We start from the raw sequence: 22,195 nt of genomic DNA on the forward strand, positions 1-22,195 counted from the left end.
GGGGGGCGAGGGCAGGGGGGACCTGGACCCGCGGGGGCCCGTCACAGGACGCCATCTCTGAGGCCAGGCAGGGGCTGGGTCCGGGGGCAGGTGTAGGCCAGGAGGCGGGGCCTGAGGGGTAAGGCTGGAGGGGCCCACTTGGAAGCTTCTGGGTTCGGGGGTCTATGCGCACAGCCAAGCGGGGAGCTGCGGCGGTGTGTGTGGGGCGGTGTGGGGCGCTGGGGGCAGCGGGCCTGGGGACTGAGGTCTGAATGTGGAATCTGGAGGGTCAAGGGCGGGGTCGGGGGCGTACCCTAGTTTTTGTGAGGGCCTGGCCCCCTCCGGGAAGGTGGGAAGGCCCAGTAGTTGAGGAGCTGGGAAAGGAAAGAGGGAGAGCCGCTGTCCCGCACCTCCGAGAGGTGGGGAACTTTTGTCCCCCCTCCAGAACACCTCTCTCAGGTCATTGTGGGAACCTCCCCCCGCCCACCTCTGGCAGGTGGGCACAGCGTACCCCCTTCCCCACGCCCCTCCCCCTCGGCCCCCCTCATGTTCTCACCCTTGCTGCCCTCGCAGGAGCTGATCACCGCCTGGTACATCGGGTTCCTGGTGCTCATCTTTGCCTCCTTCCTGGTCTATCTGGCTGAGAAGGACGCCAACTCGGACTTCTCCTCCTACGCCGACTCGCTCTGGTGGGGGACGGTGCGTGAGGGTCTGTGCGGGTCTGGCCTTCTTCCTGAGACCCTCCCCGGGGGACCACTGTGACTGACTCAGGGTTGATCGAGCCTGTCCTCTCAGCTAGGGCCGGGACCCCCTGTGTTAGCCCCCAGCTTGCCCCAGTAGACCTGCTTGTGCTCCATAGTTCCCACACCAAGCCCCTGCCACCTTACCCCTGACCAACAGCGGGCAGGGAAGGGGAGTGGTCCATCTACGCCCCTACCCAGCTCCTGTGGACGACCATAGAGCACCCCCGTCTTGATCAGGCTCCCACCTGCCACCCAACAAGCTCTTTAGCCCTGAGGGTAAACTCTTTGTGTCCCCAGATCACACTGACCACCATTGGCTATGGTGACAAGACACCGCACACATGGCTGGGCAGGGTCCTGGCGGCCGGCTTCGCCTTACTGGGCATCTCCTTCTTTGCCTTGCCTGCCGTGAGTTCCCCTGCACTTAGGATCTCCCAGACTGGGGGAGAGGGCCCCGGGGGGGAGGGAGCAGAGCCAGCTAAGCCCCTCTCCTGGATTTGCATGGATGCGGGAGGAGAGAGCTCAGAGGGGCCCAGATGGAGACCTTTTCCACCTTTTGTTGTCCCCCTCCGCCCCTTTCTCCCCTAGGGCATCCTGGGCTCTGGCTTTGCCCTGAAGGTGCAGGAGCAGCACCGTCAGAAGCACTTTGAGAAGAGGAGGATGCCTGCAGCCAACCTCATCCAGGTACCAGACGCCCAGGAAGCCCCTGCAATGAACTGGTGTGTCAACTTCTCTGTGCTGACCCAGGTGTCCCAGTTTCACAATTGTGACTCCGCTTTGAAGCTCCGAGAGCAGATGTGACTTCTCTGGGGTCACATGCCAAGTCAGGGCTAGAGCTGGGATACTAAGTGGGACTGTCAGAAACTTCCTTTGCGCCACATGCCCAGTTCAGGCCTCATCAGAGCTGCCCCACTGTTCCGCTCCAGCCCCAGCTCTACGTGGCTGGCAGTGGAGTGGGGCCTAGGGCCCCTTGTCCTGCCACCCAAAGGCTGTGCAGCCATCAGTAAGCCTGCACTGCTCCCAACACCCGTTCATTCCATAAGCACTCACACAAATGAATGTTGTAACTATAAACTGAGACAAACACTTTGAAAGAAAGAATAGTTCTCTGAAGAGCGTTTAACAAGGTCCTGGCCTGATCCAACCTTGAAGGGGAACTCTGGGATGACGACCCTGGGAAACTGATGCTTGAATTGGGAGCTGGAGGACTGGTAGGAGTCAACTAGGTGAAGAGGTGAAGGAGGGGAGCATTCAAAGTAAGGGAACAGCATGTGCAAAGGCCCTGTGGTGGAAGGGAGCGTGGTGTGTTTGTGAACTGGAAGGCAGCTAGTGCAGCTGGGACAGAAAGCTCAAAGAGGAGTATATAGTGGAAGGGGTTGGGTAAGTGGCCGAGGCCCAGACCTGAGGGCCACAGGGAGTTTAACACTATCCTAAGAGCAATGAGGAATCACTGACAGGTATGAAATAGGAGGAATGGGTGACACGATCAGATTTCAGATTTGTGTTTTGAAAAGAGGTGAATGGGTTGCAGAGTGCCCCAGGTGTGTGTGGGAGATGACAAGAGGCTCTGGCAACTGTCGGGGCAAGGCAGGGTGCTGGACTAACATCACAACAGTTGCGATGGGAAGAAGTGGGCCGATTCTGTATATTTAGGGGGGAAATTCGTGGCCTCAGGAGTGAGGGAGAGGTGCCTGGGGGGTGACTTCCAGGTTTCTGGCTTGCCCAGCTGGATGATTGATGGCCCTCCCCACTGGAGGGGGACCAGATTCGGGCCCGAGGAATGTGAGTTTGGCTGGAGCACGGAGAGCGTGCGGGGCTTCCGTCCCCGAGCTGCAGTGCCGAAGAGGCTGCTGCACATACGGGTCTGCTGCTGAGGGGAGAGGGATGTGCTGGGGTCATGACACCTAGACAGTGCTGAAGCCCAGGGCACGGATGAGCTGGCCCAGGGCGGAGCAAACACCGAGAAGAGGAGCGTTTAGGAACCTCAGCATTCGGCGACTGGGTGAGCAGAGTGCACCAGTCAAGGAGACAGAGAAGGAGCAACCATAGGGGTGGGAAGAAAAGCAGGAGTGTGTGGTCCCCGTTTCCTCCAGTGCGCTGAGGAAGAATTCACTCAGTCAGTATTTATTCCCCTATTCTTTTCATAGGGCATGGGGGGAGGAAAGCAAGGGCTCCGATTTTGGGGGGACTCTGTGACTCAGCCCTGGCTTCTCTATAGTCAGGGTGAGTGCGAGAGCAGCCCCTGCGGGAAGTAATTCAGGGAATACTGGCACATCCCCCCTTGGCCTGCTCCCAGCATGCCACCCTCGCACTCCCCGACACAAGTCTGACTCAGCGCCCCCCTTATCTCTCCTCCCCAGGGTGGAACCCCCTCCCCATCCCTGCTATCTCTAGCTACCAGCCCAGTCTTTCCTTCTCAGCGTCCCTTGGGGCACAATGGCCGTCGTCCCCTGGGAGCTGGCCTTCCAAGGGGCATTGGAGGGGCAGGCGGCTGGCACTGTCCATGCCACGAGACAGCTGGTATTGTGTGCCCATAATTAATGAGACAGCCCTGGCAGCTGCTCCCCAGCTCAAGCCAGGGGACTAGGCAAGCAGGAAGTAAAAATATTCCTGTCCTCGGAGGGTGCCTGGCCAGCGAGGTCAGCGGTGGGCTGTCCCTTAAGGACAAGAGGCACCCAAAGAAGGGGGGCCTCCAGGGCTCAGCTAGCCTCGGTCCGTGCCGCCTGCCCTCCCTAATCACCGCACTCACAGTCCCTCCTTGGCTCTTCTTCTTACCTGGAGGGAGAGGGACAGTCCTTCCTCTGTCCACCCCGCATCCCTCCTGTTGCAGAGGAAACCCTGCAAGTCCCTGGAGGCTGAGGGCTTGGTGAGTGATGCTCTCCCCTTCCCTCCTCAACCCCGTGGGCAGTGACAGGCAGCTGGGACAGATGAGGTGGATGTATTCGTAGCAGTAAGAATTCACTCAGTCAGTATTTATTCCCCAAACCTTTGCAGAGCACCTACCATATGCCGAAGGGTACAGTGGTGACCAAGACCCAGCTTAGGGTCTAGGGAGGGAGAAAGACAATGTTCATCAAATACACGAGGCCTAGATACTTTCCAGCCGTGGTAACAGGAGGGACAGGAGTTTTGAACAGGGAAGCCTGGTATTAAGGGCCTTTGTGCCAGGCGCTGTGCTTGGCATCTAACAGACATTTGCCCTTTTATTCTTCCTGTCGGGCTGTTAGGTAAGTCGTATCTTATCCAGTTCACAGGTGAAGCAAGCAGGGCTCTGCAGCTTTACCTCATTTGCCCACGCTAATAAAGGGCAAAGCTGGGCCTAGAAACCCACGTCTGCCCGATGACAGAGCCCAGCTCTTGCCTTAGACCCCTGGCTCTGATGCCGACCTGCGGGCCGTCTTGGGGAAGTCCTTTCTCTATGGGTCCCCGTGTCTGACTGGCCCCGCCAGTGGCTCTGGAGCTGGAACTGGGCTCTGGCTCTGGGTCTCCTTCAGCTGACCCAAGGACCGGTTCCTCTGAGGGCAGAGGGCTGGTGAGGGGTGGAGTGGCTTCACTGATGCCTTGTCCCCCCTTCCCCTTCCTTCATATGACAGGCTGCGTGGCGCCTGTACTCCACCGACGCGAGCCGGGCCTACCTGACGGCCACCTGGTACTATTATGACAGTATCCTCCCATCCTTCAGGTAGGCCCTGCTGCAGGGGGGCATGGGCGGAGGGGGGGTGGTGATGCGCCCTGGAGGACAAGTGGCTGGGACCCGGCCCTGGAGGGTGGGAAAGGGGTGATGGCTCCCAAAGGAGTGTCTGGGGAGGGCTCTGCATATCCCGTGTAATGCAGAGCCCCGAGTGTCTTCTCTCCCAGGCCACTCTGCCCTGGGGAAGGTGGTGGATGCTGGGCCCGGGACCGGGGTGGAGCCCCGCCCCCCTGCTGCACCCCGGGCTCTGGAGCGCTGGCTGTCCACATGCCAGCCCCCAGTGCCACCATTCAGGGCGGGGGTGCTGCCAGCTCGTCTCCCCTCTGTCTGAGTCGCGGGTCAGGTTAGCCCTTGCCAGCCTGCCGTACACACACATGCAAGAACGCGTGTGCCAGAGCTGGGTTCAGGGGCCCACCCCAGCACCCCTGTGTGTGAATAGGCCCCTACTTTTCCAGGCCCTAGTGCCCAGAAGTGAGTTCATCCCTCTGCACCTGGGGGTGGCTGCCCACAGAAGATTATTAATAGCGATCACCAGGATCTGTGAGGCCAGGTGCCTGGCCAGGCCCTGGGGCAGGAATGAAGACCACGGAGTGTGGTTCAGTCCCGCGGGCAGGCAGGGAATCAAGCGCGAGGCTGGGTGAGGCTGGGCGAGGCAGCTGTGCTCAGCGCTTCTGCGGGTGCCGGGTGCCGGGTGCCTTGGTCCTCATTAGTTCTCACCCCCACACCTGGCTCCCTCTCCCTGCTCCCTCCCGGCTCCAGGGGCTTCCTAGGGGAAGAGCAGGAGAGAAGAGGCTGGGGGGGGCTCCCAGAATCACACGGGGTCCCCCCCCATCTCCACTTGGCAGAGGCAAGCTCCCACCTCAGAGACAGGGGCGGTGGTTGGTTTGGAAGGGTCCTCCCTTTCCTCGGGTGGCTCTAAGGACGCAAGGCCAGGCCTTGGGGAGTGGGGCAGGGTCTGGTTTGTTAGAAATAGGGTGTATGTGAGGGGGAGGGAAGATTTGGGGGTAGTATTGGGCCCTCTGGTAAGAGGGACAGAGCTTGGATTAGAGATTCTAGGTCTCCAGGCCTTCTGCTCCTCAGAGCTCAGTTTCCTTGTCCATATAATGGGAAGGCAGAGGGGAGATACTGTCCTTTGGTTATGGAAATAGAAGTGGCCTGGAGAGTTAGGAAGAAGCTGAGTCCCAAAGCTAGTCTCCAAGAACCCAGTGGCAGGAGTGGATGCTGGAGGAGCGGGAAGCTACCCTATCAAGTCTCTCTCTCACGCCTCAGTTTCCCCCGAAAATCCAGTCAGATCTGGAGGGTGAGGGTTTCAGGGCAGCCGCTGGCCTCCAGGAGGGCACAGCTCTATGTCTAGGCACTCCGCTTGACGAGCAGAGAGTAGGTTAGATTCAAGCTGCCACTCACCGCCTTCTGAGGGGGCCCTCGAGTTGTACCCAACCTACACAGCTGTCCTCGGCAGCCCTGAGGATTTCCTAGGAGCCGAGTGCAGAAAGGGAGGGAGGGGGATTGGTCTCTCCCACCCCCCACCCTGCCGGTTCTGGCTTGGGGTGTGTGCTGAACACCTCTGGAGGCAGAGCCTGGCGGGATCTGAGCTCTGGAGCTCCGTGCCCAGCAGCCCTGCCTGCTGCTGATGGCGCCCTCTCCTACAGAGAGCTGGCCCTCTTGTTTGAGCACGTGCAACGGGCCCGCAACGGGGGCCTACGGCCCCTGGAGGTGCGGCGGGCGCCGGTACCTGACGGAGCGCCCTCCCGTTACCCGCCCGTTGCCACCTGCCACCGGCCAGGCAGCGCCTCCTTCTGCCCTGGGGAAAGGTAGGGGCCCCCCGGGGCCGCCACCTCCTCTCGCTTCTCCTCCTCCTCTTCCATTCTTTGTCTCACCCTCTCTCAGACTTGCGTGCAGCCACCGTGTGGGTGTCTGGGCCTGTTCTGGGGACTCCCAAGCCTTGTCACAAGGCCTGGGCAGGTGTTGTCGGACGGCCTGCCAGGTACAGACTGAGAGCCTCTCTGGAGAGGCCAGGCTGGACTCACCTGCTTGTCACCTGGGGCTGTAAGGGTCTGAGTGGGGGAGATATCCGCACCGTCCTTTCCCATTACCTCCTCCATTCATTCCATTTGTCCTCTTTCTTTCTCTGTTTCCACGTCCCCTCACTCTTCCATCCCTGCACCCCCATCCCTCCCGGGCAGCTGGAGAGAGGAGGAGGCCGCTGGCCACAGGTGCTTACGGCTCAGGTAATCGTGCGCACCATCCTGGGGCGTGAGGGCAGGGAACCCCCTCCCCCAGCATGTCCCTCTAGAAGGGGTTCGCCACTGAGCTTGCCCCTCGGGATCAAGGTACCAACTGGAGAGAGAGCTCTGTGACTAAGAACCGCTGTCGGACCTCCATAAACTTAGCCAATGACTAATGCTCTTGTCTCGTGCAACCCCGGTCCACAGCTTGGCTAATCCCGGAGGGTCCTCTGGGGATTCTCCCACAATGCCTTTCTTCCTTACTGAGGGACATTTTGCTTATCCTCACAGTCTCTTTCCTCTTGACCTGTCTCTCTGGGAGCTTCTGCATTTTGAAAGAAGAACAAAGAAAGAACCATGCTTACCCCACATAAATGTTCAAAGTTGTGGAATTTCAGGCATTTTTGGAGAAGGGAAGCTTACGGACTCACAGAATGGGAAAGGGGCTGCCCCCTGTAGAGGGACAGCTCTGAGGTCAAGAATTCAATCCCTCCTCATTCCTCCCCTGCCTCCTCCCCATCTCTGTTTTGTCTCATCTTCACACATCACCTCTCATCAGCCAGGTAGACATCTGGGCCTTAAGCCTCGGGTGTGATTCTGAGCCCTGGGCCCAGAACGAGGGAGCGGAGAAGAGGCCAGCCACTCGACTCCGAAGGAGGCGAAGGAGGCGGTGTGGTGAAAGCTGGCCTCTACCCCCTGATGCTGTGTGTCCTTGAGAAAGTCAATGAGTCACTCTGGGCCTCTGGGTCCTGAGCGGAACACCAGCAATGTTTAGGCTGACCGGGGCCCTGGGTTCTCTCGGCTGAAAAGGTCAGGGGAACGGGGTGGCGGGGGGGAGTTGGTACAGAGGATTTTGGGAGCAGCATTTCTTCCCTGTGATCAGTGAGGGCATCTGTGGCCAGGGGCTGAACAGAAGCAGGGAGATGGAGGGTCACTCCAGGTCAGGGGCTGGAGGGAGGGGACGCACAACTGGCCAGGCCAGGCTGGGAGCTCCCTGGAAGAGAGTCCACGGTGCAGCTCCAGGTCGGATTCTCTGCCCCTGGCTGAAGGCCCTTCAGTGTTATCCCCACCCCCATCCAGCCACAGCTCATAGGTAAAACTCAGAAGTTTGGGTATTTGAGCAACCCTGCCCAGGGCCTGGGCTAGTGCTTTCTGGAGCTTCCAGTTTGTTCTGGTCTCACCTGGCCTGGATAGGAAGGTTCTGGAAATAGAGACACACCTGGAGGCCAGCACCTCTCCCACCCACAACTGCTCTGGGGCTCTGGGTCCCCCAAAGCCTAGGACCAGATGACTGCCGAGGGCTTGGCATTCACTAACTCCCAGCTTTGTGTCCGTCTGCCCTGGAGTGTCTGTGTGGCTGGGGCTCATGGTGATGGTGGTGGAGTGTCCCTTCTCCCTAGGCACCCCAGGAGGTTGAGCTGTGACTTCTAGGACATCAGCCACCAGGCTCAGGCCAAATGGCCATATCCTTACTCTTGGCTGACTGGGCCCTATGGGGTGGGTGCTCCAGACAGGACCCCTCCTCCCCACCACCACGTACACACTTCTCCTGGTTGGCCCCACCCTGAGTGGTGCTTGTGGGTGGGCCCGGGACTACCAGAAGCAGGACTTCCTGGGGGATGGCGTTGCTGAGGCCAGCGCCTCCTCTCCTGGAGGTTTTTCAGTGAGGCGCTAAGATGATGTTTCTCAAGCATGGTCCCCTGACTTCCTGCAGCAGCATCTGTGGGGTGTTTGCTCAAAAATGCAGATTCCTGGACCTCTCCCCAAGCCCACAGAATGAGAATCTCTGGAGGAGGGGCACAGAACTCTATTTCACGTGCTGCGCAGGAGATCCTTATGCAAATGTTGAGAATCTGCATTCTGGGGATGCGGGCTGGAGGGTGGCTTGGGAGGGGCTCTTCTCTCCCACCAGCCGCAGGAAGCCAGCCCCATCCTGGCAGCTCCCCACGCCCGGCCCACCTGCCCCCTTCCCACTAACCTCTGTTTGTGTCTTGTTCTCAACTTCCAGCCAGATGTTTAGTAATAAGCGGAGTTTCTTTCGGATCCACGCCAGCTGGAGACCGAGGTACCCCCTCGCCTGCTCCTTCTGTCCCCACTCCTCCTTGCCCCACCCAGTTCAGGGGCTGGAGAGGGGGACAGGATAGGCCAAGGACAAGGTGCATGTGCCTGCCGCCTGCTGTCTGCCTTGGGGCCCTGACGAGCCTCCTACCTTCCTGGGGATGCCTCTGCCAGGTCGGGGGGCATGGGCCTGGTGCCCCACTCTGCCAGGAGGGACATCTGTAGGGAGACTTGGAATGAGTTCTGGCTCTGCCGCTGACCCCCTGTGTGATCTGGGTCACATCGCTTCCTTTCTCCGGACCTCAGTTTCCCATCTGTAGAATGGGCACATTGAACTAGAGGCTCTCTGAGTGTCCTTCCCACTCTGACTTTTGCTGGGCTTTGGGATTAGCTTTCTGGCTTCCCACTGCTCCCCCCCCCGCCCCGGGACCTAGCTGATGCCTGAAGGAGCTGGGGTTGGCACCTCTTTGGCTAACTCTAGAGCCGGCTTGGATAGCCGCATCACCACCACGTTCCAGGCCCCGCACTAGGGATACGGTGGTGAATAACAGATGGCGCCCAGAGACTTGCAAAGGGCGAGTGCTGTTCAGTGTGATGAATGCAATGAAAGGAGGAAGCAGAGGGGCTCTGGAGCCAGGGTCAGGCCCTTCACCTAGAGGAGGCCCACAAAGGAGTAGACGTGAGGGAGGGCATGCCAGGCCAAAGAAACAGCCTGCATCAGTGAGGAGGCTTGAGCAGGCACAGCCGTGGGGAAGGAGCAGGCAGCCCAGCATGGCCAGATCGGAGAGTGTGGGGTCACGAGTGAGGTTGGGGGCAGAGCTGGATCAAGAAGAACCCCAGAGCCCTGTATGAGCGCCATCCTGTAGGCCCTGCCTGGCAGCCTGGGCTCCTTGAGCCTTGGGTTGCCCAAAAGTGCTTCTGGAACCTTGTGGGTTGAGGGGCCCATAAGTGCCTGGGGGACTGAGCTCCTGCCTGCTCATCCAAGAGGCAGTGCTTCTTAGGAACTAGTGTTCTGGATCCAACCCTGGCCACCACTCGCTAGCCAGGGGACTGTCCCCTTAAGCCCCGGGTGCCTCAGTTTCTTCAGATGTAATGTGGGGATCGTAATCGCATCTGCTTCCATTCAAAACAGTGCTCGGGTCATAGGAAGTGCTATGTAAATGTTCGATGTGGTATGCGGAGCAGTTAGGGGCTCAGTTCTAAAAATAGCTTGGAAAGCATGGCTGAAGGAAATGGAGACACACCGGAAGGGTTACGCCAAGGAGTCTCTGGGTTAGACCTGCCCCTTTGCAAGATGACTTTAGCTGTGTGGGCAGGAAGGGCAAGGCTGGGGCAGAGGGGCCAGCGATGGGGCTGCATCCACCGTCCTGAAGAGAGCGGATGTCCGCAGCATCAGGAGAGGTTGGCTGCCTCTTCCCCTCATGCGCTTGGCCTTTGATAGCAGATGGAATCCTTAAAGTCATTCCTTGGGAAAGCGGACACAGGGGTTGACCCAGCAGGGCAGTAGAGGGCAGCTTGTGTCCAGAGCTTGCCCTCCACCACCGGATAGCCTCAGGCAAGCCTAGCCCGTCTATGCGCCAGGACACCAACAGACCCCTTAGACCCATTTCTCAACCTCGGCGCCATGGAAGTCAGGTTAGGAGAGTGCTTCATGGGTGGGGGCTGTCACATGCGTTGTTTAGCATTTTTAGGCAACCTTCTGGCCTCGACCCACTAGGTGCCAGAACCACCCTCCAATGGGACAACGAGAAACATCTCCAGACATTGCCACATGTCCCCTAGTGAGCAAGATTGCCCCCATTAGAGAACCACTGCCCTAGACGCTCTCCTGATCATTAGTTCCAGAGAAAGAACAGTGTCCGAAGTCAGAAAAAACGGGGTTCTGATCCTTGCTGCATCCACAGGGGCTCTAGGCCTTTGCGCAGGTCACTTTCCCTCCTTCCCAGTCTGCAAACTAGGCATGGTAAATGTGGAGCCCACCCCATGAAGCAGCCCAGAGAGAGCTGGAAGGGCCAAGGCGTTCAGACAGAACCGTGCGTGTGCTGAGGAGCCGGGATGGGAAGGAGCTCTTCTGATGTCCACCGCGTGCCAGGTTTCTTTCCATTTTGTTTGAGCTTTTAGGCTCCAGAGAGGCTGACGTGAGCCATTTTCTGGGCCTTGCCCCAGGAGCTGGAATCCAGGGTCACCCCTGGGAAAACAGTGCCTTCTTACATTGAAGAGGAGCCCAGGGCCTCCGGCTGGCTGGAAAGTTACAGAACCCCACAAACCAGGCTGGAAGCTCCTTCAACCATCACAGAATCAGAGCTGGAAAGGGACCTTTCAAGGCCTCTAGTGCAAGCTTCCAGACCCCTTCCTCCCTAAGTCCTGCTGAGAGCAAGCTCGGTCTTGCTTGTACACTTCTCATGACAGGGAGGTCACCCCCTTCCCCCACAATGTCATTGGAGTGATGTGCTGGGTGCAGAGATCTGGAGTTCCAGGCCCTTGGCTATGTGTCAAGGCCTTCTCCACCTCCCCCCCTCCCCCTTGGAGGAGTGGAGGACAGAGGGAGGGGTTGCACGGGCCAGGAGGGCGGGGGTTGCTTGCCAGCATGAGGAGAGCCTGAAGGAATGGCTCTGCAGAGGAAAGTTTGGGAGAGCCAGCCTCAAACTTTGGTTGGAATCCTTGGGATGTGTTGAGGGGATCCTGGGCCAGCAAAAGCGTGCTGGATTGTGGGGTTGCCTCGTCCTTCCCTTCTGATATCCTCAGGGCTCCAACCCATGACCTATAACCTCTCCCTTCTAGAAGAGCAGAGGCCCCTACTCATCAGGATGGCCTTTCATCCTGGCTGCCTTCCCGAAGGTGCCCCTGGTTTCAAGACCTTCCTCACCTCAGCACTTTGGCTCTGTACCCTGTACCCCATGCCTAGGGCATGGGGGACCCTCACTCCCACCCAGCCCTGAAACCAGAATCTATCCTCTGGTCAACTCTTGACCTGAAAGTCCCTGATAGTAGGTGACACAGTCTCCTCCCCCAATCTGTGCCCCACCTTAGGCCTCCTCCAAGACTGGCTGGTGCTCTCCTGAGCCAGGGCCCTGGACATTTGGGGTGGAAGGGTCCCCAACCTGTCTTTAAGCCACAGCAGGGAGGCAGTGGTGACACCCCAGGACATGGGGTGGGGGACGTTTGCATAGGTCCTACTCAGACAGTGAGAACACAGTCCTTGAAATTCTTGGGCACAGAGTTACTCTACCAGGTATTGGCTGACCAGGGCCTGCCCGGGGCGACCTGGAGCCTCCCCACACCCGTCTTCCTCCAAGGTTTGGGGATGTGGTGGGGAGTCGGGGTGTGGGAAGGGAAGTCTGAGCACACGCACAGACATGCACATGTGTGTTCCTCTACACACAGACGTGTGTGGGTGTTGCTGAAATGGGGGTTCGTTAGGCTGTGGGGGTTGCAGGGCTGGGAGGCTGAACATCCATCCGGGTCAGCAGAACTCAGGCAGGGGAGACCACAGAAGAACAGGTTAAGATCTTCGCCAGGAGGGTGGGCACCAGACATGTCCGGAGTGTATATNGTGGGCACCAGACATGTCCGGAGTGTATATGTGGGCCCAGCAGCTAGACCCACAAGGCCAAGGCCCTCTGCAGCCAGCACATTGCACCCCCGGGCGGCGCCGTTTATGCTGAAGACTGTGTGATGCTGACCTTTGGAGTTTTGCAATGTTCTACCTGCAAAGCTGGACCAGGTCCTAAACCCTGACCTGACTGATCAGTGTGGGATCAAGAGCTCCGTCAGGAAAAGAAGAAAATAGAAATTGACACATGTAGACACACTGGTACCTGGGTACCCACACTGTCACGTGGTGTGCATGCACGTGTGCACACACACACACACACCAACTCCACACAGCCTGCCTCTGTGTACAGTGAGGACCTGGAGGCCTTTCTCAGTGTGTATGGCCAGGTGAGCTTCTCCATCCCCCAGCAGCCTATATGTGCCCAAAGGGGTGGCCACTCCACCTTCACCCACCCACCTGAGCCAGGCCCAGCTCTCCCATCCTCCTGTCTGTCACTGACTCCCCTCTTGGGTCTCTCTCACTGCTTCCGCTCTGACATCTGTCTCCTGTGCACCCCTTATCTGTCTGTGCAATGAGGGGTGGGAGATGGGGGTAGGGAGGGGATCTGCTCAGACTTACCCTGCATTGGCTTCCTGTAGGGGTCAGGGTTCCCCTTGCCACAACCTTGTTCCATCCCAGGAAGTCTCCACTTGGTGGAGAATCAAAACCCAGTAGCCACCCCCAAGTCCTAAGTCAGCTGCGTCCCCATGCGCACCCGCCCCCCAGCTCCGGCTAACTTGGCTCTCTCCCCCACCCAACCTGCCCTGCCAGCAGCCGGATGGGCATCAAGGACCGCATCCGCATGGGCAGCTCTCAGCGACGGACAGGCCCCTCCAAGCAGCACCTGGCCCCCGCGCCGATACCGACCTCCCCCAGCAGCGAGCAGGTGGGCGAGGCCGCCAGCCCCACCAAGGTGCCGAAGAGCTGGAGCTTCAACGATCGCACCCGCTTCCGGGCCTCCCTGAGACTCAAACCCCGCAGCTCTGCTGAGGGTGAGCCCCCAGGACCTACCTGCTGTGGAGGGTGGGGCAGGGACAGAGTCTGGGCCGGGGGTGGAAAGATGGTTCTAGTCCCTGCTCTCTGATTGACCATCTTTGGGAACTGGTCTTCTGGTCTGTGAACTGGGCGTCATAACACCTGCTTTGCTGGGCTCCAGACTGTTCAAGGATCAAATGAGAATGCGGAGGGTGGCACTTGGTGGTGGTTAAGAGCGCAGGCTTTGGAAGTCAGGCTGCCGGGGTTTGAATCCTGGCTTTGCCACCTACTGGAAAGTTACAGAATCCCACACACCAGTCTTTGGGAGGTGCTGACCTCTGGGAGTCCGGGCATGGCTGGTGCCCAGGGCCTCCTCTCCCCTGCCCAAGAAGGTGCCTGGCCTTCCACCCTCTCCTGCCCACACGGAGCAAGGATAGCATCCTCTCCTTGTGCGGGGCACCAGCCGGGGAGAAGCGTTTCTCTCTCCCGGAGGCAGAAGGACTTGCTTTCAGGGCCTTCCCCCGCAGCAGAGCCGGGCATGGGAGCCAGGCCCTGGAGCGTCCCTCCGTCTTGGCTGAAGGATAAGACTGTGTGTGTGATTATGCGCAGAGGCCTCAGGTCCCTTGTCTCTAAGGCTCACTGCCCTGGTGGGACCAGTGGGGCTTCCTTCACTGCTGTGTGTAATTTGCCTTAGGCCAAACCAGATGTGCCCTAAAAGAACTCCCACTTACGTGGCCACCAGGCACATTCTTCCTCTGACTGGTCAGAGGGCAGATGGGCGTGCAGTAAGCCAGGATTTTAAGCAGAAGCCTGGTCTGCCTTGTGCCCGCAGGAAGGTTCTGGACACTTTCTGAGCCTCTGTCTCCTTATCGGTATCTCTAAGGCTGGTTCGGCAGGTGGTGGTAGGGGTTGGGAGTGGCCCCTTCTGCTGCCACCACCTGGGCCCCCTGACTTTCCAGAGGGCCCCTCGGAGGAAGTGGCAGAGGAGAAAAGCTACCAGTGTGAGCTCACAGTGGATGACGTCATGCCCGCTGTGAGGACGGTCATCCGCTCTGTCAGGTGAGTCTGAAGCCTGAGGTGCCCCCACCCCCCACAATCCGTCTGCCACCCATTGCTGCTCCCCATCTGGGGCCTGCCCTCATGGCCAGGCCTGGCCTAGCTCCCGAGCACGCCAGCTGCTGCCCGCCTGGCACCCTCGGCGGAGCTGGCTGGCGGGGACCCTGGAGTGTGGGTGGGGTGGGAGGTGGCATATGGCTCCCAGCAGGGTTTGCTCATCCTCTTCACGTCTGGAGGGCTGGCTGGCTGGGGCGGTAGGCTTGGCCGCCCACTACAGTCCCCTCCTCCACCCGCAGTGTCCTCTCTGCGTCTCTGCCCTCCTCCCCCCTAGCTGTGCACCAGCCACTGCCTCTCCCTGCGTCTGTCCTGTGTGCTCTTCCCTCCAACTCTGTGTCTCAGTTTCATCCTCCTTTTGCTTCTGTGTCTCAAAGTTTCTCTCTCTCCTTGGGTGCCTTGACCTCAGCTTGTCTGTCTCCCTCAGGGCTTCCTCTAGAGCGGTGCTTTTCAGACCACAGGTCACAATGGTTTGAAATCAGCTTAGTGAAATCAATTCAGTGGGCCATGGTCAGCATAAAAAAAAAAAAAAAAAGAATAGAATAGAAAATAGCAGAGTGCATTCCCCCATAGGAAGGACAAATAATGTTGATGAAACCTACATTTCAGTTACGTGTGTGTGTGTATGTACTAGTTTCTGATGTAAAATGCATATATTTTTTAAGATTTATTTATCTGAGAGAGAGAGCACAAGCAGGAGGAGGGGCGGAGGGAGAGGGAGAGAGAGAATCCCAAGCAGACTTCCCACTGAGTGTGGAGTCCAAAGACTGTGGGGATGGATCCCCCAACCCTGAGATCACGACATGAGCCGAAATCAAGAGTCAGACGCTTAACCAACTGAGCCACCCCAGTGCCCCGTAAAATGTATTTCTTATGGTGGGTCTTGGTCAAACAAGTTTGAAAGCCCCTGTCCTTCTGGCTCCACTGGCTCTCTCCCTGCCTTGACAAGAGTGGGCCAGAGTCTCCTGAGTCCTTTAGCCGTGGCTCTGGCCCCCAAGCTTCTTGGTGTGGAGTCCTGGCCTACACTCTGTCTCCAGCCAAACGCCCTTTACCCCCAGGCCTTCCAGGCTCACCTCCTCTCTTCTCTGGCTGATGCATCTACCCACAAGCCTCTTTGTTTTGTGTTCCTGGTAAAATCACAGTCAGCAGGGCCCCCTTCCACTCCCCAGAGAGTTTGAGGCTCCTCCCCACCCCCCTCTTACACATGCTGTCTCTCCCCTCCAAGTGACCAGCTTCTGGAACACATCGCCTGAGCCACCACCTGGCCCAGGTCAGGTCTCCTTGGCCACCCCACAGACCCCTCATAGCCAGCATGCCCCAAACCTGCTCTTCCCCCCCCGTTCCCATTTTGGGCAGTGGCACCACTGTCCTCCCTGTTGCCTAAGCCATGGGAGTTATTCTGGACTCAGACTCAGAACCCTTGAAGTCCCTTTTAGACCTGAATTGCTCCAAGCTGCCCACTCCCAGCTCAGGCCCAGCCCCGGGGTCTGGTCTTCCTGCCCAAGACTCTGCCCCTCTGGAGCATTCCCCACACAGGTGGGTGGAACCATCATGCTAAGGCAGGGGAAACCCTTCCCCACCACCCCAGCTGCTCATTGGCCAATGTCTGCCAGGGATTTGGGGCTCTTTAGAGTACCTCCTCTCCCTGCCCACCAGCCTCCTTTTCAAGGCCAATTTCTTTCTGTCTTCTTATATGTCACCCCACCTCCCCAGGTGGATTGACCCCTTAGCTTCACATTCTGTCCCAGCTACTTTGAATGGAATCTCACTCACATGCCTCCATGTCTGTCTATGTCCAGAAAGCCTCTTTTCATCCCCCTCTTGCCCTTGGGAATGGAAGGTATCATTCTCAAGACTTGTCCTCTGCCCTCCCCAGCTGAGACTCCCCCTTCTCATCATCCCAGACCACTATCTCCATTCCTTGACATGGCCCTTGTCACCCCATAATTGTGTGTACTGTCTCCCACTCCAGAACAGGGCTCCTGAAACCAGGGATTGGGTCTGATGTCTCTTTGGGTGCTCAGGGTCCAGCACAGTGGCGCTAACAAGCATTTGTGGAGTGAATGCAAAAAATGTCTTGTCCCAAGCCGTCTTGATCACCAGTGGTCACAGATGCCTGCCCTGTGTCCCAGCTAGCAGGGAGAAACCAGGCCCAGTCCCTGTCCTCCCAGGCTAATGCTACTGCAGATACAGGCACATTAACACACACATACACACACACACACACACACACACACACACATACACACACACACACACAACCAAAGAGACGTCCAGGGGGTGGGGGTGGAACATGCTGGGGAGGGAGGGAGGCTGGGAGACCCAGCAGAGGCTGTTTGCAGTGACCCAAGCAGAAGGTGCCCTCGCTGGGCAAAAGGTTAGCAAAGGGATGGAGAGGAGGCTGGAAAAGAATCCCTTCCCGCTGAGACCCCCTCTCCCGACAGGATCCTGAAATTCCTGGTGGCCAAAAGGAAATTCAAGGAGACACTGCGACCATACGACGTGAAGGACGTCATCGAGCAGTACTCGGCGGGGCACCTGGACATGCTGGGCCGGATCAAGAGCCTGCAGGCTCGGTGGGTGCGCAGGCAGGCAGCAAGGCGGGGGCCCCAGCTCCAAAGCCAGGACTGCGGGCTCGCGCCCCCCGCCCCCGGGCCCCCGCGCGCGAGCGCCCCCTACGGGCCTCGGCGGGAGCTGCAGTTTCTGGCCTGGGCAAGGCTTCCGGATTGCGGCGAGCCACTGAAGCCTGACCCCTGACCCCGCACCTGCCTTGAGTCTGAAGAAGGACCCAGCTGCAAGTCCTCTCTGCGAACCCTACCGACCTGCACTTCCCGGGGGACGTCTTTAGATGACCGTTTCCTGGTCCTAAAAGAATAGGATTAAAATAATTAGTGATCTCCCATCTCCCAAGGGGACTGGCAAATTGTCCTCAATGCTGCCCACCTCTTGCCTCTGGAACCCTCCTGCACCTCTTCTCTCCACCCAGCATATAGGAAGAAATCTTTCACCAAGACCCTGATCACCTACACCTTGCCCTTCTCCTCTTGCGGCCTGCATTCTCACTGCCCATCCACTCATTCTCTTAAGAAATAGTCGTCGGGCTTTTGTTACTTGCCAGGCAGTGGGGCTCTGGTGGAAAGGAAGAGTCCCTGCCCTCACGGAGTTTGTATTCTAGTGGGAGAGAACAGATGGTAAATAAGTGAAACTAGACGATGTCAGATGATGATCAAGGCTAAGGAGAAACGTAAGGGTTAGGGCATTGGGATTTGTGATTTTAAATAGGTAAGAAGGTGACATTTGAGAAAAAAATAAAAGAAAAGAAAGGTGGGGCAACCAGCCCAGTGGCTGTTTAAGTAAAGAGGTTTCAGAGGCAACAGCAAGAGCAAAGGCCTGGGCAGGTGTCTGGGGTGTTGTTTTAGGGACAGCAAGGAGCCCGGCGTTGTCCGTTCTGGCCTGGCACTTGGACTGTATAAAGTCCCGTGGGCCACTGCACACACGCTGGCATTCATCCAGGGGGAGATGCAAGCCTTGGAGAGCTTGGAGCAAAGGACTGACAAGATCTGAGCTGTATTTTAGAAGGTGCACCCTAGGTGCCGTGCTGAGGATGACCTATAAGGGATCCAGGGTGGAAGCCCGGTGACCAGTCAGGAGGCTAATTCAGACTTGCAGGCAAGAGATGATGGGGACTTGGACCAAGGTGGCAGCAGTGGGGGTGGGGAGAAGTGTGCAGACCCCAGATAGATTTTAAAGGTAGAGCTGACAGGGTTTTCTGATGGGGTATAAGAGGAAAACAAAGAGAGTCAAGGCTGAAGCCTAGGGTTGTGGCTCGAGCAACAGGAGAAAGCTGCCATTTGTTGACACAGAGACGGCAACTAGAGCAGCAGATTTGGCTCAGGTGAGTTGGGGGTGTTGGGTTATGAGGCCCATCAGACATCTTCGGGGAGTGTTGCTCTGGCAGTTAGACTGGGCAGTGTGGACTCCAGACGAGAGGTGTGGACTGGAGATAGTGATTTGAGGTCAACAGCGTACAGAGGAATTGCAAATCTGCAGCTGAAGACATCACCTAGTGAGCGTGCATAGAGAAAAAAGGTCCCAGGAGTTAGCCTTGGGTCCTGCAGTTTCGTGGGGGTAAAGGAGGAGGAACCAGCAAGGGAGAGTGAGAAGGAGAGGTCAGTGAGGTAGGCAGGAGGAGAACTGGGAGGTGGTGTTTGCCACCCCACATGACGGAAGTGCCAGAAGAAGGGTGGTCAGATGTACTGAGTGCTACTAAAAGGTCAAGTATAACAAGGCCTGAGAGCTGATCATCAAATTTAGCAACATGGATCTTGACAACAGTAGTTCTGGTGAGATGGTGGGAATGAAAGCCTGACTGGAGTAGATTTAAGAGAGGGAGGGAGGAGAGAAATTGGAGACAGGGGACAGAGATAAGGCTTTCAAGAATCATGCTGTGAAAGAGAGCAGAAAAATGAGGTGGGACCAGCTCCAGCCTTGTTCACCTTATACCTCACATTCCCGCTTGGCTCTCTTTTCCCAGTCCACATTTCCCACCTGTCTTCCCAGGAGGCAGTTGCTTTACTTGTCATGCTTGTGTGTGTGGTCCCTCTGCTCGGCTAGTTGGCAAACCCGCAAAGCAGAGGTCCGGCCCCTCTATCCACCTCAGTCTCCATTTGTCAGGGCCAAAGGGCCCCCTCCTACCAGTGCAGGCTGTGTCTCCCCGTTCAGCAGGCAACCTGGAGCTCCTGAGGGAGGGGCGGGTGGCGTGTGTCTGGGACCTTTGACGGTTACTTTCTTCCACAGGGTGGACCAGATTGTGGGCCGGGGGCCCGGGGACCGGAAGGCCCGAGAGAAGGGAGACAAGGGGCCCTCCGACATGGAGGCGGTGGATGAGATCAGTATGATGGGACGCGTGGTCAAGGTGGAGAAGCAGGTGAGTATGGGATGGAGTTTCACTTGTATGGCGGAGCTGGTCATCGACCAAGAGGCTCCGGAAGGCCGCGGGGACCAGCAAAAGGGGGTGCGCTTCTCGGAGCCGCAGCCCAGGACACCAGCCAGGGAGGCCTGAGCAGAGCCCACGCGTCCGGGGCCCCACAGACAAGCCCCGCCTCCCAGGAAGCCCGCCCACTCCTGCTAGACGACCCCCGATAAACCCACCCTCTCCTGCCAACCCCCGCCTGCACGTGGCTGTGGTCTCCGACAAACCCGTCTAAATTTCATCTCCTGCCGTGTAACCCCGCCTCAGTTGTCTGTCTCAAGCTCCCGGACTATTCCAACCAATCACAACTAAATTTCCCTCCGGGAATGAACCCCGGCTTCCCACCTTCCCGCCCTCTTGCCAAGCTCCGCCTTTCCGGCCGCACCTCCCCCGGGAGGAGACGCGTCTCCCAGGAGCGCCCTTCCCCGGCCAAGCCCCGCCTCCTGGCCGCGCTCCTCCCCAAACCCCGCCCCAGCCCCAAGCCCCGCCTCCAGCCGCGCCCCGCCCCCAGGTGCAGTCCATCGAGCACAAGCTGGACATGCTGCTGGGCTTCTACTCGCGCTGCCTGCGCTCCGGCACCTCGGCCAGCCTGGGCACCGTGCAAGTGCCGCTCTTCGACCCCGACATCACCTCCGACTACCACAGTCCTGTGGACCACGAGGACATCTCCGTCTCCGCACAGACGCTCAGCATCTCCCGCTCGGTCAGCACCAACATGGACTGAGGGGCTTCTCAGGGGCTGGGCAGCACACGGCCGGCCCCTGGGCCTGGCGCTCGGACCCGCCCTCTGAGGCCTCAGGACTCCTCTCTTACTTGAACTTGCTCCCTTGCGGGGAGAGAGGCCGCACGCAGTATTGGGCTGCCTGGGTAGGCGAGATACCCACCGTGGGGGTGCCAGCGACCCGCCCCACCTCAGGAGCGTGAGATGGCAGGCCGCACGGAGGGCGGCAGCAGCGGCTGCCCCGTCGCCTCTGGGCCCCCCAGTGCCCTGCCCGTTCCATCAAGGCCCGACATGGCTGGTCTATCTGGCAGGGGCACTGTCCCGGGAGTGGGAGTGGGGCGCTGGGGTCCTGGGCCCTGACCCAGCTTCCAGCTATGCAAGGTGAGGTCTCTGGCCCGCCCTTCGGACAGAGCAGGGAAACCCTCCCGCCAAGTCCCCGCCCCACTTGGGGGTGGGCCCAAGGTGCCCAAAGGTACCCACAAGCATAGGACCCGGTCACAAGGCAGCTGGGCACCATATATGCAAACTATGTTAAATATGCAACTTTGGGGACCCCCATGGGGTCCCTCTGCCCCTCCCTCGTCGGGAGATGGGCCCCCAGCAATAGCTGGTCTCAGGCTGCTTGGCCATGACCCCCATCCCTGTTCTTTGGCTTATGGCCTGCTCGTCACCCAGCACGGGGCCTGTTTCTCCCTTGCCTCCCCAAGGGCAGTGCTTGGGCCTTTCTTCCCATTTGCAGGTATCCCCTCCCAGGGGCGCCTTCTTCCTGCTGGATGTCCACTCCCCTCCTTGGTCCTCTAGACACCTTACAGAACAAGTTTCTGTCTTTGCCTCCAAATCTCCCATGGACAGTGCTCCCATGGTCACACGAAGTTTCCCCGAACACGCAGAAAGTCTCTCACACTTCCTGACACACACAATCACACACACCTGGAGACGTGCGCACACAGCTGTTCAGCCTTCCTTGGGCCTCTGCGGCTGATGCCAGTGGACTGGCCTTGCAGGGTGACATCCAGTAAGAGGAAGCCTGCCACTCCGTCTGAGTAGGAGAGGGAGCTCTGAAGTGACTCCAGGCCTCTCTAGGCCTCACCTCAGAGTTTTACCAGCTCCCCTTTCTCAAGAACGCCTACTTCTCACTGGTCCAGGAGCCCTAACTGCTGCTTTTGCTGCCCCCACGGACCCTCCTCGGCGTCCCTATAGCATAACTCAGGCCTAGACCCCTGGGGCCTGGACAGCACTGGAAAGACCCCAGGCCCTCCCCAGGGTGGTTATCAGACCTGCTTCCTCTTCCTAGTCACTCTCCCTCCATGAGACAATAATAATGCACCTCGCCTCTCCTGTTTGTCGGGCCCCAGCTGTGCACTGGCGCTCACGGGCACCGTTTCCCCTCCTTCCGCACCTCACTCTTCACTTCAGTTGGCAGCCCCCCCCCATACTGGCATAAGTCTTCCCACTCCGCTCCAGGCCCCCAGCACCTCTTTGGTATCCCTACCCTTCTGTCCCTCTTTTGCGAAGCCAATGCAGGGAGCAGGATGTGGGCAGTGGACGGGTGGTGACCCTCTGTGGGGTGCCGGGGAGCCAGGGGCTCAGGCCCAGCAGCCTGCATCTCATGACTGGGGAGCTGCATGCACCAGCGTCAGGGCTGGGGCTGGATCTCGCTCAGCCCCCCGGTGCCCAGCCTCTGCCCCAACATACCCTCTGCATGTGACCATCATGCCCTGGATGGAGCCTGTCCTGGCTCACCTCACCTGCACTGCACTGTCCCCAGAGAGCCACCCTCTATCCCCTCAGAGACAGAGCTGTGGAGAGGGGCAGGAGAATGGGATTACCCTGACCAAAGGAGATTTGGGATGAAGCCCTCCCTCCTTCCACGACGAAGGCCCCCCCACCAACCCAGTTCTCGGATATGCAAGTACCTCACTTTGTTAACTTATTAACTTATTGGTTTCATTAAAGTTTTCAGTAGGAGGTGGTTGCTTTTGGCTGTTCAGTGGCTGTGGGGTGGGGTACCTGGTCTGGGGGTGGGGACGAAGAGATTTGGATTTGTCTGGTTGTAAACAACAAAAACCTAACCCATTATAGCTTAAGGGAAAAAAAAGAAAAGAAAAGAAATGGAACGTATTAGC

General features: G+C 58.5%; 1 protein-coding gene across 1 annotated transcript in view; it reads left to right on the forward strand.

Moving 5' to 3' along the window:
- Positions 1 to 20,989, forward strand: part of KCNQ4 (potassium voltage-gated channel subfamily Q member 4) — a gene marked incomplete at its 5' end in the record, with an annotated part of 51,479 nt that extends 30,490 nt beyond the window's left edge. The window contains 11 exons of the mRNA XM_034653243.1: positions 553 to 678; positions 1,020 to 1,130; positions 1,311 to 1,406; positions 4,316 to 4,404; positions 6,063 to 6,224; positions 6,597 to 6,641; positions 13,063 to 13,283; positions 14,226 to 14,325; positions 16,821 to 16,952; positions 19,174 to 19,303; positions 19,860 to 20,989. Coding sequence (XP_034509134.1) covers positions 553 to 678; positions 1,020 to 1,130; positions 1,311 to 1,406; positions 4,316 to 4,404; positions 6,063 to 6,224; positions 6,597 to 6,641; positions 13,063 to 13,283; positions 14,226 to 14,325; positions 16,821 to 16,952; positions 19,174 to 19,303; positions 19,860 to 20,072 — 1,425 coding nt within the window. The remainder of the gene's footprint in view (positions 1 to 552; positions 679 to 1,019; positions 1,131 to 1,310; positions 1,407 to 4,315; positions 4,405 to 6,062; positions 6,225 to 6,596; positions 6,642 to 13,062; positions 13,284 to 14,225; positions 14,326 to 16,820; positions 16,953 to 19,173; positions 19,304 to 19,859) is intronic.
- Positions 20,990 to 22,195: the final 1,206 nt, after the last annotated feature.

Source organism: Ailuropoda melanoleuca, chromosome 2 (assembly GCF_002007445.2).
Source record: "Ailuropoda melanoleuca isolate Jingjing chromosome 2, ASM200744v2, whole genome shotgun sequence".
Classification (NCBI taxonomy): Eukaryota; Metazoa; Chordata; class Mammalia; order Carnivora; family Ursidae; genus Ailuropoda; species Ailuropoda melanoleuca.